The 13,324-nt window shown below is 44.6% G+C and overlaps 1 protein-coding gene across 1 annotated transcript; it reads right to left on the bottom strand.

Annotated features, from left to right (window-relative positions):
• Positions 1-5,677: 5,677 nt before the first annotated feature.
• snu13b (SNU13 homolog, small nuclear ribonucleoprotein b (U4/U6.U5)) lies at positions 5,678-13,258 on the bottom strand. Its single transcript, XM_068025849.1, has 3 exons — positions 13,084-13,258; positions 6,999-7,119; positions 5,678-6,113 (listed from the first exon to the last, which is right to left on the bottom strand). Exons 1-3 carry the CDS (start codon positions 13,084-13,086, stop codon positions 5,851-5,853), a joined length of 387 nt encoding a protein of 128 aa, XP_067881950.1. The 5' UTR covers positions 13,087-13,258; the 3' UTR covers positions 5,678-5,850.
• Positions 13,259-13,324: the final 66 nt, after the last annotated feature.

Below are 13,324 nucleotides of genomic sequence, written 5' to 3'. Positions count from 1 at the left end.
CTTCTCCACCAGAGTGCATATTTCCACCTTTCCTCATAAGACAACCCCTTGATCCCAAGCATCAACTTATTAAACCTTCTGCGCTGCTTCCAATGTATGTCCCTGAAATGTGACCAAAACTGTACAGTACTCTAGGTGCCATCTCACCAATGCCCTGAATAGTTATAGTAAGACTTCCCTACTTTTATACTCCATCCCCCACTTGCACTAAATGCCAACATTCCAATTGCCTTCCTAAATACTTGCTGTACCTGCCTGCTGACTGAGTCATGTACAAAGACACCCAGGTCCCTACCTACCAGAGCATTCTTCAGTCTCCATCTACTTAAATAATCTGCTTTTTTATTCTTCTGAAGTGGATAACCTCACATTTTCCTCACTTTATATCACTTTGCAGACTCTGTCCTCCACACAACTTGCTTTCCTGTCCATCTTTGTATCAGTAAATTTTTGACAATACAGCTGGTCCCTTCATCCAAGTCATTAATAATAGATCGTATATGGTTGAGGGCCCAGCATTGATCCCTGTGGCACTCTACAGGTTAGTTTGCCATCCTGAAAATGACCTATTTATCCAGACTGTTTCCTGTTAGCCAGTCTCTATCTAGGCAACTCTTTGGACTAAAAAATTGGTTTAAAGAAAACAGAAGTCTTCCATCAGCCCGCATCCCAACAATATAGACCACCAAGCAGTTTACTTACTTGGGGTGCGTCATCCCTTTTGATGCCAGCATAGACAAGGACGTGAATAGGCGTTCAAACACAATCTGTACAGTACATTCAGCAGACTGTACAAACGAGCATGGAGCAACCAAAGCCTCAGAGAACAGACCAAACAAAGCCATAATTCTCACCACCCTTCTATATGGCACTGAGTCATGGGTCCTATACCGCCGTCATGTACGCCTTCTAGAGCGCTTCCTCTGCAGCATCCTCAAGATCCGCTGGCAGGACAAAGAGACAAATGTAGGTGAGGACCTGGAAACAATCATTATTACGGAAGAGGTAGTGTTGGGCAAGCTAATGGAGCTAAGGATTGATCAGTCTCCTGGCCCTGATGGAATGCATCCTAGGGTACTAAAAGAGATGGCGGGAGAGATAGCAGGTGCACTGGCGATAATTTTCCAAAATTCACTGGACTCTGGGGTAGTCCCAGCTGATTGGAAAACAGCAGATGTGATGCCACTGTTTAAAAAGGGAGGTAGACAAAGAATGGGGAATTATAGACCGGTTAGCTTAACCTCTGTAGTGGGGAAGATGCTTGAGTCTATTATCAAGGAAGAAATAGCAGGGCATCTCGATAGAAATTGTCCCGTTGGGCAGACGCAGCATAGGTTCATGAAGGGCAGGTCATGCTTGACAAATCTTTTGGAATTCTATGATGACATTACGAGCAAGGTGGACAGTGGGGACGCAGTGGATGTGGTGTACCTAGATTTCCAAAAAGCCTTCGACAAGGTGCCACACAAGAGGCTGCTGTATAAAATAAGGATGCATGGCGTTAGGGGTAAAGTATTAGCATAGATAGAGGATTGGTTGACTGACAGGAAGCAGAGAGTGGGGATAAATGAGTGCTATTCTGGTTGGCATTCACTAGTGGTGTGCCTCAGGGATCGGTGTTGGGTCTGCAATTATTTACAATTTATATAGATGATTTGGAGTTGGGGACCACTTGTAGGGTGTCAAAGTTTGCAGATGACACTAAGATGAGTGGCAGAGCAAAGTGTGCAGATGACTGTGAAACTCTGCAGAGGAACATAGATACATTGAGTGGGCAAAGGACTGGCAGATAGAATACAATGTTAATAAATGTGAAGTCATTCATTTCGGTAGGAGTAACAGTAAAAAGGATTATTACTTGAATGGTAAAAAGTTGCAGCATGCTGCTATGCAGAGGGACCTGGGTGTCCTTGTGCATGAATCGCAGAAGGTTAGTCTGCAGGTACCGCAAGTAATTAGGAAGGCAAATGGAATTTTGTCCTTCATTGCTAAAGGGATTGAGTTTAAAAGCAGAGAGGTTATGTTGCAGCTGTATAAGGTACTGGTGAGGCCGCACCTGGAGTACTGTGTGCAGTTTTGGTCTCCTTACTTGAGAAAGGATGTACTGGCACCGGAGAGGGTGCAGGGGAGGTTCACTAGGTTGATTCCGGAGTTGAGGGGGTTGGCTTATGAGGAGAGACTGAGTAGATTGGGATTATATTCATTGGAATTCAGAAGAATGAGGGGGGATCTTATAGAAACATATAAAATCATGAAGGGAATAGATAAGATACAAGTGGAGAGTATGTTTCCACTGGCAGGTGAAGCTAGGACAAGAGGGCATAGCCTCAAGATTAGAGGGAGCAGATTTAGGACTGAATTAAGAAGGAACTTCTTCACCCAGAGGGTTGTTAATCTATGGAATTCCTTGCCCAGTGAAGTAGCTTACGCTTCTTCAGTAAACTTTTTTTTAAAGCTAAGGTAGATATCTTTTTGAATAATAAAGGAATTAAGGGATACGGTGAGAACACGGGTAAGTGGATCTGAGTCCACGAAAAGATCAGCCATGATTTTATCGAATGGCGGAGCAGGCTCGAGGGGCCGGACGGCCTACTCCTGATCCTACTTATGATCACAAACATTGAAGTCCTGGAAATAGCCTGCATCGAAGCCATCCTCCTGCAAAGCCAACTGCATTGGGTAGGTCATGTTGCCCAGCTTATGCTGTATGGAGAGCTGACCACTGGTAAAAGGAACAGAGGGGCCCCATGCAAACGTTTCAAGGACTCCCTAAAGAAGACCTTCTCTGTGTGCCACATCGACCATTGCCAGTGGGAAGCGCAGGCCTTAGATCGTGATGCCTGGAGATGCTACATCAGGAGGGCTACAGACACCTTTGAGACTGAACGAAGAACCAGCATGAAAGAGAAAAGGAGGATAGATCCAATTGCCCCCAGCAGTGACTACACTTTCATTTGTACCCACTGTGGGAGAATCTGCCAGTCACGGATAGGCCTGACTAGCCACCAGTGGGCCTGCAACCGATGTGTACAACCTTCCCAAAATCTTCACCCGTGAATAAATGCCAAGAGTTTCCCGTTAGTTAGCCAGTCCTCTATTCATACTGTTACCCCCAACATGAGCTCTTACCTTGTGTAGTAGTCTTTCATGTGACACCTTATTGAATGCCTTTTGAAAATCCAAATACACTGCATCCACTCTTTATCCACCCTGCTTGTTACATCCTCAAAGAACACTAATAAATTTGTCAAACACAATTTCCCTTTCACAAAACCATGCTGACTCTGCCTGATTGTATTGTGATTTTCTAGACATCTTGTTACTACCTCATCATGGATTCGAGCATTTTCCTAAAGACAGATGCTAGGCTAACTGGCCTATAGTTTCCTGCTTTCTGTCTCCCTCCTTTCTTGAACAGAGGTGTTCCATTTCCAATCCACTGGGACCTTTCCAGAATTCAGAGCACTTTATTTTAATTCTTGCCTGACCCAATACCTGCCTTCAGGTTGTAGATTTCTGACTGTGGCCTCTTGTGTAGCTGTGCCTTCAGCAACCTCCATCATATTCTCCATTACTCCCCCGCACCTCGTCATTTAAAACCCTTAGAAAAACAAATTTATGGCACAGAAGGCCATTTAACCCATTGTGCCTGTGCCAGCTGAAAAACAATCTGATCTAATTCCAATTACTGGCTCTGGGTCCATAGCCCTGTAGATTATGGCACATAAATAAAAAAATGCAATGGGAGTGTCTGCCTCTACCACCCTTTCAGACAGTGTTCCAGATCCCCATCACCCTTTGAACGAAAACATTTCAACTCGCCTCTAACCCTACCAATTACTTTAAATCTATACCCCCTGGTTACTGACCAAGGGAAATATGTCCTTTCTATCTCAGCCTCTCAATTTTACACAATTAAATCTCCCTTCTGCCTCCTCTGCTCCAAAGAAAACAACCCCAGCATATCCAATCTTGCTTCATAGCTAAAATTTCTAGTCCTGGAAACATTTTCACATCTCCTCTGTACCCTCTAGTTTAGATCCACCTCTGCCAAAGCCCCTGCTTACCCCTAAGGAGGTATCTATTTTGATTCTCTGAACAGTTGGATGCATTTCTATTAGAAATAAACATTGTCCTTTACCAGCTGGCTTTTCTTCTGGGACTAGCCCTCTTGGATGTAGATATCACTCCCTTTATCCTGTTGTGCCATCTTAGCCAGAACACCAGTGATGTTTGTGGGATCTTGCTGCACACATTTGCCTACAAAACAGTACCTACACTTATAAAGCAAGTTGGAAAATCTGGTGGACGTGAAGGGCAGTATAGAAATGGAGCTGGTTCTATCTTTTGACTTGCATTATTAAAAACCCAACCACTCTAAGAACATAATAGGAGCAGGAGTAGACCATACGGCCCCTTGAGCCTGTTCCACCATTCAATATGATCATAGCTGATCTTCTGCCTCAATTCCACTTTCTCGTCCACTCCCCATTTCCTTTGATTCCAAAAGACCAGAAAGTATCTCTCGAATATACTCAACAATGGAGTATCCACAACCCTCTAGAGTACAGAATTCTAAAGGTTCCCAACCCTTTTGAGTGGAGAAGTTTCTCCTCATTACAGTCCTAAATGATCCTGAGACTGTGATCTCACGTTCTAGATTCCCCAACTGGGGGAAATAACCTTAGTGTCTACCCTGTCCAGACCCCTCAGAACCTTGTATGTTTCAATAAGATCACTTCTCATTCTTCTAAACTCCAGAGTACAAGCCCAATTTACTCAGCCTCTCGTCCCATGAGCCAATCTAGTGAACCTTCGCTATTGGATAAGCAAGAGTGAAATGTTTCACAATTTTACAGATAGCATCCTCAATCTGTAAGTGATAGAGTTTATGGCTGGTATGCAAAAATACACTAGTCCCGACATTAGCATCAACTACTTGAGTTTGCTAACATTAGCAAAGCAACCGCAACTAACCTTTGCATTTACCACTCCAGCCATACTGCTCGCATTTAGTGTACAGTAGCATAGTGGTTATGTCGCTGGACTAGTAATCCAGAGGCCTAGTCTAATGATCCAGATATGAGTGCAAATTCCACCGTGGCAGCTGGGAAATGTAAATTCAGTTAATTAATCTGAAATTAAAAAGCCTGCATCAGAAATGACCACAACATTACCAGATTGTCTTAAAAGTCCACCTGGTTCACTAATGTCATTTAGGGATGGAAAGGTGCTGTCCTTACTCAGTCTGGTCCATATGAGACTCTTTAAAATGGCCCAGTAAGCAACTCGAGTGTATTTCAAGAAGGTGGCTCATCACAACGTTAAGGGAAATTAGGGATGGTCAATCAATACTGGCCTAGCTAGCAACACCGACATCCCTTCAATGAATAAAAAAAGGTTCAGGAGACTCAACCCATCAGATTGGATCAAAACCTCTACCTGCATCAGCAACAGCTAGTATTTTCCTACATGAGTATTTGTGCTAAATAGGTCAAAGGCAAGGTAAGCAAAGCTTACACTATGGGAAAAATGAAGATTTACCTTTTGGATTAGAGATTGCTGTCCCCCAGTGATAAGTGCTACCATCTAAAGACAGTAAAAGTGATTACTTTGTTATACAGTGCCAGTCCAGCATTTGAAAGGCAAGTTTCAGGGGCATAAATCTTAGGTAGTATTCAGGAGAAGCACTTTTTATTGAAGAAATTAAAGTACATTACAAATGTGCCCTCAAACAATCCTACCGCAATGTTCAAAAGATTAGAAAAAAAAAAGTGTAATGTACACGACTGACTGTTAGAAGCCATTTCCTGTTCAGCCGCTGAATTTTCCACTGACTGTCACGGCAATTCAAACCAGTAAACGCTCAACTGCTTGTTGAACAGACTGGATCTGTGGCTTCAGCTGAGAGCCTTCCTTTATGGTGACCGAGGATGCAATGACTGGCCGACACACCCCACATGCACGACCCAGAGCCTGTTTGGATCTTACAAAAACATAAGGCACATTTTTGTCTTCACAGAGAAGAGGTAAATGAAGAATAATCTCCAACGGTTCAGCATCTGCAGCCATCACTATGAACTCAGCAATTCCTCTGTTCAAGGTCTTGGTGGCTGCAAAGAAAGACATATTTATCAATTCTCTCTCTGCTCTTAGACAGATGAGGGGAAAAAGCACTCCCTGCACTGTCAACCCCCTCACCCCAGGGAAAGAGTCCTTCCACACTGTCACCCCTCCCCACCTCCCAACCCAATCTGCTTTCAATTTTGATTGCAATCGTTACATTCAGTACAGAAACATTGGTCCAAATTTACTTTTACCAAACATCATGCCAGACATACATCCAACCTCTTGCCCTTTCCTACACTGTGCCCCTCTGCAGAACGGAGCAGACCTGAATCAATCTGTTAAATTTGCTGTATCGCCCACATCATCAATTTTCTTTTCCACAGAGCTCAGTGACCATTTGCAGGACCTTGCTGTGCACAAACTGTCTGCCACCACACAAGGAATCTATTTATTTATTTTTATTTATTCAGAGATACAGCACTGTAACAGGCCCTTCGGCCCACCGAGTCTGTTGCAACCAACAACCACCCATTTATACTAACCCGACAACAATCCCATTTTCCCTATATTAGGGGCAATTTACATATCACTTGCAAGTCTTTGGATGTGGGAGGAAACCGGAGCACCCGGCGAAAACCCACACAGACACAGGGAGAACTTGCAAACTCCACACAGGCAGTACCCAGAATCGAACCTGGGTCCCAGGAGCTGTGAGGCTGCGGTGCTAACCACTGCACCGCCCTGTTGGCTGTACAGCATTTTGGGATGTGTGATAAGCTGCTATACAAATGCAGGTTCTTTCTTAGGCTATCAAGAGCAGCTGGAATCACTTCCAACTTAAAAATAAACTTCTACCTGCAGATTACAAGTAGCGTTATGACTCCAGTTTAATATCCAATACTGTACTCAGGATGTAAAACATGAAGTACCTTCATTAGCTCCCTTTCGAAGTTGCTTATAGTTCCCTGCTTGCTGTACAAGATCCATTATCGTCTTTGTTAGCTGGGCATCCGCGAGAGGATAGGCTTTTGGGTTAACGTCTTGTTCTGTCTACAATAAAAACACAAGATATAGTTAGCTGATTAGAAGGGAGCTCAATATTTTTTTTTTTTTTTAAATATAGCACTGATTAAAGTGCACATTAAGAAACTGTAAAGGAACATTCACTTGTATTGCACTACAAACCATCAACCACCTGTTCTCAAAGAACTAACGCACTGATTATTGAGCCAGAATGCAGCCGAGAACACAGATTTTACATTCAGAAAATGGCAATTACAAAAGTCAGTACTGAAACCAGTTACCACAATACATTATAAAACCCTTATAAGCCAAACAGGACTTTAGGGCTCTTGGATACAATGACACTGAATATCCCATTTTCTCAAATAAAAAAAGTCCAGTTAAACCAGACTCTCTAACACAGAATCCCATAACCATCAAAAAGTTACAGCACAGAAAGAGGCCATTCAGCCCATCGTGTCGGTGACAACTGAAAACACTAGCCACCCAATCTAATCCCATCTTCCAGAACCTGGTCCATAGCCTTGCAGGTTACAGCACTTCAGGTGTATGTCCAGGTACATTTTAAATGAGTTGAGGGTTTCTGCCTCCACCACTGATCTGGGCAGTGAATTCCAGACACCCACCACCCTCAGGGTGAAAAAGTTTTTCCTCTTGTCCCCTCTAATCCTTCTACCAATCACCTTAAATCTGTGCCCCCTGGTAATTGACCTCTCTGCCAGGGGAAATAGGTCCTTCCTGTCTACGCCCCTCATAATTTTGTACACCTTGATTAAGTCACCCCTCAGCCTCCTCTGTTCTAAGGAAAACAACCCTAGCCGATCCAATCTTTCCTCATAGCTGGAATTTTCAAGCCCTGACAACATTCTTGTAAATCTCCTCTGTACTCTCTCCAGATCAATTATGTCCTTCTTGTAATGTGGTGACCAGAACGGTACGCAATACTCCAGCTGTGGCCTAACCAATGTTTTAGACAGTTCCAGCATTACATCCTTGCTTTTGTATTCTATACCTCGGCCAATTAAGGAAAGCATTCCATATGCCTTCTTCATCACTTTATCTACCTGTGGACTAAAGGCCCGAACCCGAACCAGACGACATTCCAGACAATGCATATTGTGTTGAAGATGGTTGTATTCTGGTGTTGTAGTGAGAGTTTCCTGGATAAAAATGCCTAAACATACCTAGATAAGTTATGGTGGTTTACTGATTGATACATTGTTTACTCATTTTATTGATCGTTTTTACCTGGCATTCGGGCTCGTGTTGGACACGCTCTATCACAACCTCCTGTAAGTGGTTCCTCTGTTAATGTACTTTTTGGACTTGAAAAGGTGATTTTGTTAGTTATTTTAAGCTTGTGCAGATCAGCAACAAAGTGAAAAACGGAAGGTATGTTAACTGATGGTCAGGTTGGGTTGGGTGCGGGAAAAATGGAAGGACTCGAGCCAGGCTCGGGGTCGGGTATCATTTGCAGACCCGAGCCAGCCTTTACTATGGACTCCAATGTCTCTCACTTCCCCTACCTTCTCAATATCCTCCCATTTATTATGTATTCCTTGTTTTATTTGCCCTCCCCAAATTCATTACCTCACACTTCTCCATATTGAATTTCATTTGCCACTTTGTCACCCACACAATCAAACCATTGATATCATTCTGGAGTCTACAGATATCCTCTTCACTATCAACTACATGGCCAATTTTTGTGTCATCTGCAAATTTACCAATCATGCCTCCCACATTTATACCACAAACAACAAGGACCCAACTCTGAGCCCTGTGGACCACCACTGGAAACCGCCTTCCATTCGCAAAAACATCCATTGCCCATTACCCTTTGTTTTCTATCACTGAACCAATTTTGGATCCAACTCGCCACATTCCCCTGTATCCCATGGGCTTTTACTTTCTTGACCGTGTGGACCTTTTCAAATGCCTTAGGGCGGCACAGTGGTTAGCACCGCAGCCTCACAGCTCCAGTGACCCGGGTTTGATTCTGGGTACTGCCTGTGCGGAGTTTGCAAGTTCTCCCTGTGACCGCGTGGGTTTTTGCCGGGTGCTCCGGTTTCCTCCCACAGCTAAAGACTTGCAGGTTGATAGGTAAATTGGCCATTGCAAATTGTCCCTAGTATAGGTAGGGGGAAGGTGGGGATGTGGTAAGAATATGGGATTAATGTAGGATTAGTATAAATGGGTGGTTGATGGTCGGCACAGACACGGTGGGCCGAAGGGCCTGTTTCAGTGCTGTATCACTAAATAAAATCCTTGTAGACCACATCCACTGCACTACCCTCATCAATCCTTCTTCAAAAAATTAAATTGTTAGTAACACATGACCTTTTAACAAATCTATGCTGACTATCCCTGATTAATCCATGCCTTTCTAAGTGACAGTTTATCCTATCCCTCAGAATTGATTCTAATAATTTGCCCACAACCGAGGTCAGACTGACTGGCCTATAATGATTTGGCCTATCCCTCACACCCTTTTTAAACAATGGTACAATGTTTCCAGACCTCCAATCATCTGGTACTGTGCTTGTATCTAGTGAGGATCCTCAGAGCATCCGCTATTTCCTCCCTGGCTTCCTTTAACAGCCTGGGATGCAATCCATCCGGCCCCAAGAACCTAGCCCACATCTTCTGCATCCACTCATAAGTTACCTTGTACATCTCCGATAGGCCCTCGCCTTTCCCTAGTTATCCCCTTGCTCTGAATGTACTAATATTTTTGGTCTTCCTTGATTTAACCTGCCAATATTTTTCCACCCGCTCTCTTTCCTAATTTCCTTTTTTTTTTATAAACTTCAACCCTATACTCCTCTAGGCTTTCTAAAGTATTAAGTTTTTTGCGACTGTCAAGCTTTCTTTTTCTGCTTTATCTGGAGGTGAACTTGCAGGCGGTGGTGTTCCTATGCATCTGCTGCCCTTGTCCTTCTAGTTGGTAGAGGTTGCGGGTTTGGAAGGTGCTGTCTAAGGAGCCTCGGTGCGTTGCTGCAGTGCATCTTGTAGATGGTTCACACTGCTGCCCCTGTCTGTCGGTGGCGAAGGGAGTGAATGTTAAAGGTGGTGGATGGGGTGCCAATCAAGCGGGCAGCTTTGTCCTGGATGGTACATAAGATGATAGGAACAGGAGTAGGCCATTCAGCCCCTCGAGCCTGTCCCGCCATTCAACGAGATCATGGCTGATCCACGGCCTAACTCCGTCCTGCCTTTGGCCCATATCCCTTAATATCTTTGTTTAACAAAAGTCTATCTCAGATTTAAAATTAACAACTGTTTTAGCTTCAACTGCTGTTTGTGGGAGAGAGTTCCAAACTTCTACCACTCTTTGCCTGAAGTGCTTCCTAACATCTCTCCTGAACGGTCTGGTCCTAATTTTTAGACTCTGCCCCCTAGTTTTAGAATCTCTAACCAGTGGAAATAGTTTATCTTTATCTAGCCTGTCTTTCTCTGTTAATATCTTGAAGACTTCGATCAGATCACCCCTTAACCTTCTAAATTCTAGCGAAAACAGGCCTAATTTGTGTAATCTCTCCTCGTAACAACCCCTGTAGTCCAGGTATCATTCTTGTAAACCTACGTTGCACTACCCGCACCCCCCCCCCACCCCACCCCACCCAAGGCCATTATATCCTTCCGAAGGTGTGGTGCCCAGAACTGCTCACAGTACTCCAAGTGGAGTCTAACCAGGGTTTTGTACAGCTGCAGCATAACCTGTGTCTTTATACTCCAATCCTCTAGATATAAAGGCTAGCATTCCATTAGCCTTTTTGATTATTTTCTGCACTTGCTCGTGGTATTTTAAAGATCTATGCACCTGAACCCCCAAGTCTCTTTGGACATCCACTGTACTTAACCTCTTCCCATTTAGAAAGTACCCTGCTCTATCCTTCTTTGGTCCAAAATGGATAACCTCATACTTGCCCACACTGAAATCCATCTTCCATAGTTTTGCCCATTCACCTAGTCTGTCAATATCTTCTTGCAATTTTATGCTATCTAGACTGTCTACAATGCCTCCTAATTTTGTATCAGCAAATTTGGATACATGACTTACTATGCCATCATCCAAATCGTTAATGAATAATGTGAATAATTGAGGCCCCAACACAGATCCCTGCGAGACACCACTAGTTACATCCTGACAATCAGAGTACTTACCCATTATCTCCACTCTGTCACCTACCACTCAACCAACTTCCTAACCATGTCAATAATTTGCCCTCAACTCCATGGGCTTCTACCTTAGTTAACAGTCTCTTATGTGGAAGTTTATCAAATGCCTTCTGGAAGTCCATATAAATAACATCCATAGACATTCCCCTGTCCACTACCTTAGCCACCTCTTCAAAAACATTCAATGAGATTTGTCAGAAATTGACCTTCCCATCATGAATTCATGCTGGCTGTCCCCGATTAACTGAAATGTTTCCAGGTGTTCAGTCACCCTATCCTTGATTATAGACTCCAGCAACTTCCCCACCACAGATGTCAGGCTAACTGGTCTGTAATTTCCTTGGTTCCCCCTTTCACCCTTTTTAAAAAGTAGTGTTGAGCTTCTTGAGTGTTATTGGAGCTGCACCCATCCAGGCAGAGTTGTACGTTGTAGATGGCCAGGCTTTGGGGAGTCAGGAGGGAAGTTACTTGTTTACACAGCTACACTGCTGGCCCTCTGATCTGCTGCCTGCACCATTCTGCAAGGCAATGGTGAGCCCAGCATGGCTGCCGTCTGCCTTTTAACATTGCAGTCTGCAGCTGCTTCCCACCTACATACTGGTGCTGCTAATGGGGTATCACACTCACCCCGGCCCAATTAGATCTTATGCTTTTGAAAATAGTGTGGTTGACGCGGTATGGGGTCGGGACCTAGAAACTATCCGGGCACCAGGGTCCTGATCCCAGAATGAAAATCCAGCTCATGGACTCAAATTCTCTCCATGGAGTGTATGTCCACAGTTCCCTGAAGGTAGCAGGTCAGGTAGATAAGGGGGGTTAAGAAGGCATACAGGATACTTTCTTTTATTAGCAAGGAATGGTATGAAACACTAGTTAGGCCAGAGCTAGAGTATAGCCTACAGCATTACACGAAGGATGTGATCACACTAGAGAGGGTATGGAGGAGATTTACAAGAATGACGTCAGGAATGGAGAATTTTAGCCACTAAGAATGGGGCTGTTTTCTTAATAGCAGAGGAGTTCGAGGGGGAGATTTAATTGAGGTGTACAATATTATGTGGACCCTAGATAAAATGGATAAGGAGGCCCAATTTCCTTTAGTAGAAAAGCCAACAAAAGGGCATAAATTTCAAGTAATTGATAGACGGATTAGAGAGTTGAGTTTTTTCATCCAGAGGGTGGTGGGGATCTGAAAGGGTTATCATAGAATGGTTACAGAACAGACCATTCGGCCCGTCGTGCCCATACTGGCTCAATGCAAGAGCAACTCAACTAGTCCCACTCCCATACCCTTTAATATTTTTTTGCCCTCCCAATAATTATCCAATTCCCTTTTGAAAGCTACGATTGAATCTGCCTCCACCAGACTCTCAGGCAGTGCATTCCAGATCCGAAACACTCGCTGAGTAAAGGAGTTGTTCCTGGTGTCGCCTCTGGTTCTTTTGCCAATCATTTTAAACCGGTGTCCTCTGCTCCAGGTATTTATATTTACACTGGAGATGGTGTGACCTACAGCTGGGAAGTGGGATCAGGCTGGATAACTCTTTGGGCCGACACGGACACGATGGGCCGAGTGGCGCAAATCGCTGAGCCACATGCGATTCTCCATCAGGTTGCGACGACGCAGCCGCCAGGCCTGAAGCTGCTAGGCCGAGACCGACCGCTGAAGCGTTCAAACCGGAGCGATTCAACTACCGCAGCCGCACTGAAAACACACAGCCTCGGCTGTGGAAGGCGCTCCTTCCCGCCGCCTGCTTCGGGGGAAAATGCGGGCCGAAGCCTGCGGCCTCCACACCCGCCCCCACTTACCATCTCCCCCTTTATAGATTCCAAACCCGGTAACTTGCTTGCCGCTGGCTGGATTTCCCCGCTGTCCCCTCGACTGCCGCTTCACGGAGGACCCGAGCCGACTGCACTAACCAGCACCGAGCTCACCGCCTTCACTATCAGCCTCCAGGCCGCACCAAAGAGACTCCAGTGGACAAGAGTACACTCCCCTTTAATCAAGGCCAGCCGAATCCCACAGCGCCACCTCCGCCTGGCGGTATCA

Source organism: Heterodontus francisci, unplaced genomic scaffold, assembly GCF_036365525.1.
Source record: "Heterodontus francisci isolate sHetFra1 unplaced genomic scaffold, sHetFra1.hap1 HAP1_SCAFFOLD_837, whole genome shotgun sequence".
Taxonomy (NCBI): Eukaryota; Metazoa; Chordata; class Chondrichthyes; order Heterodontiformes; family Heterodontidae; genus Heterodontus; species Heterodontus francisci.
Note: the sequence above shows the minus strand (reverse complement) of the source record. Positions and strands in the feature narration are given on the sequence as shown.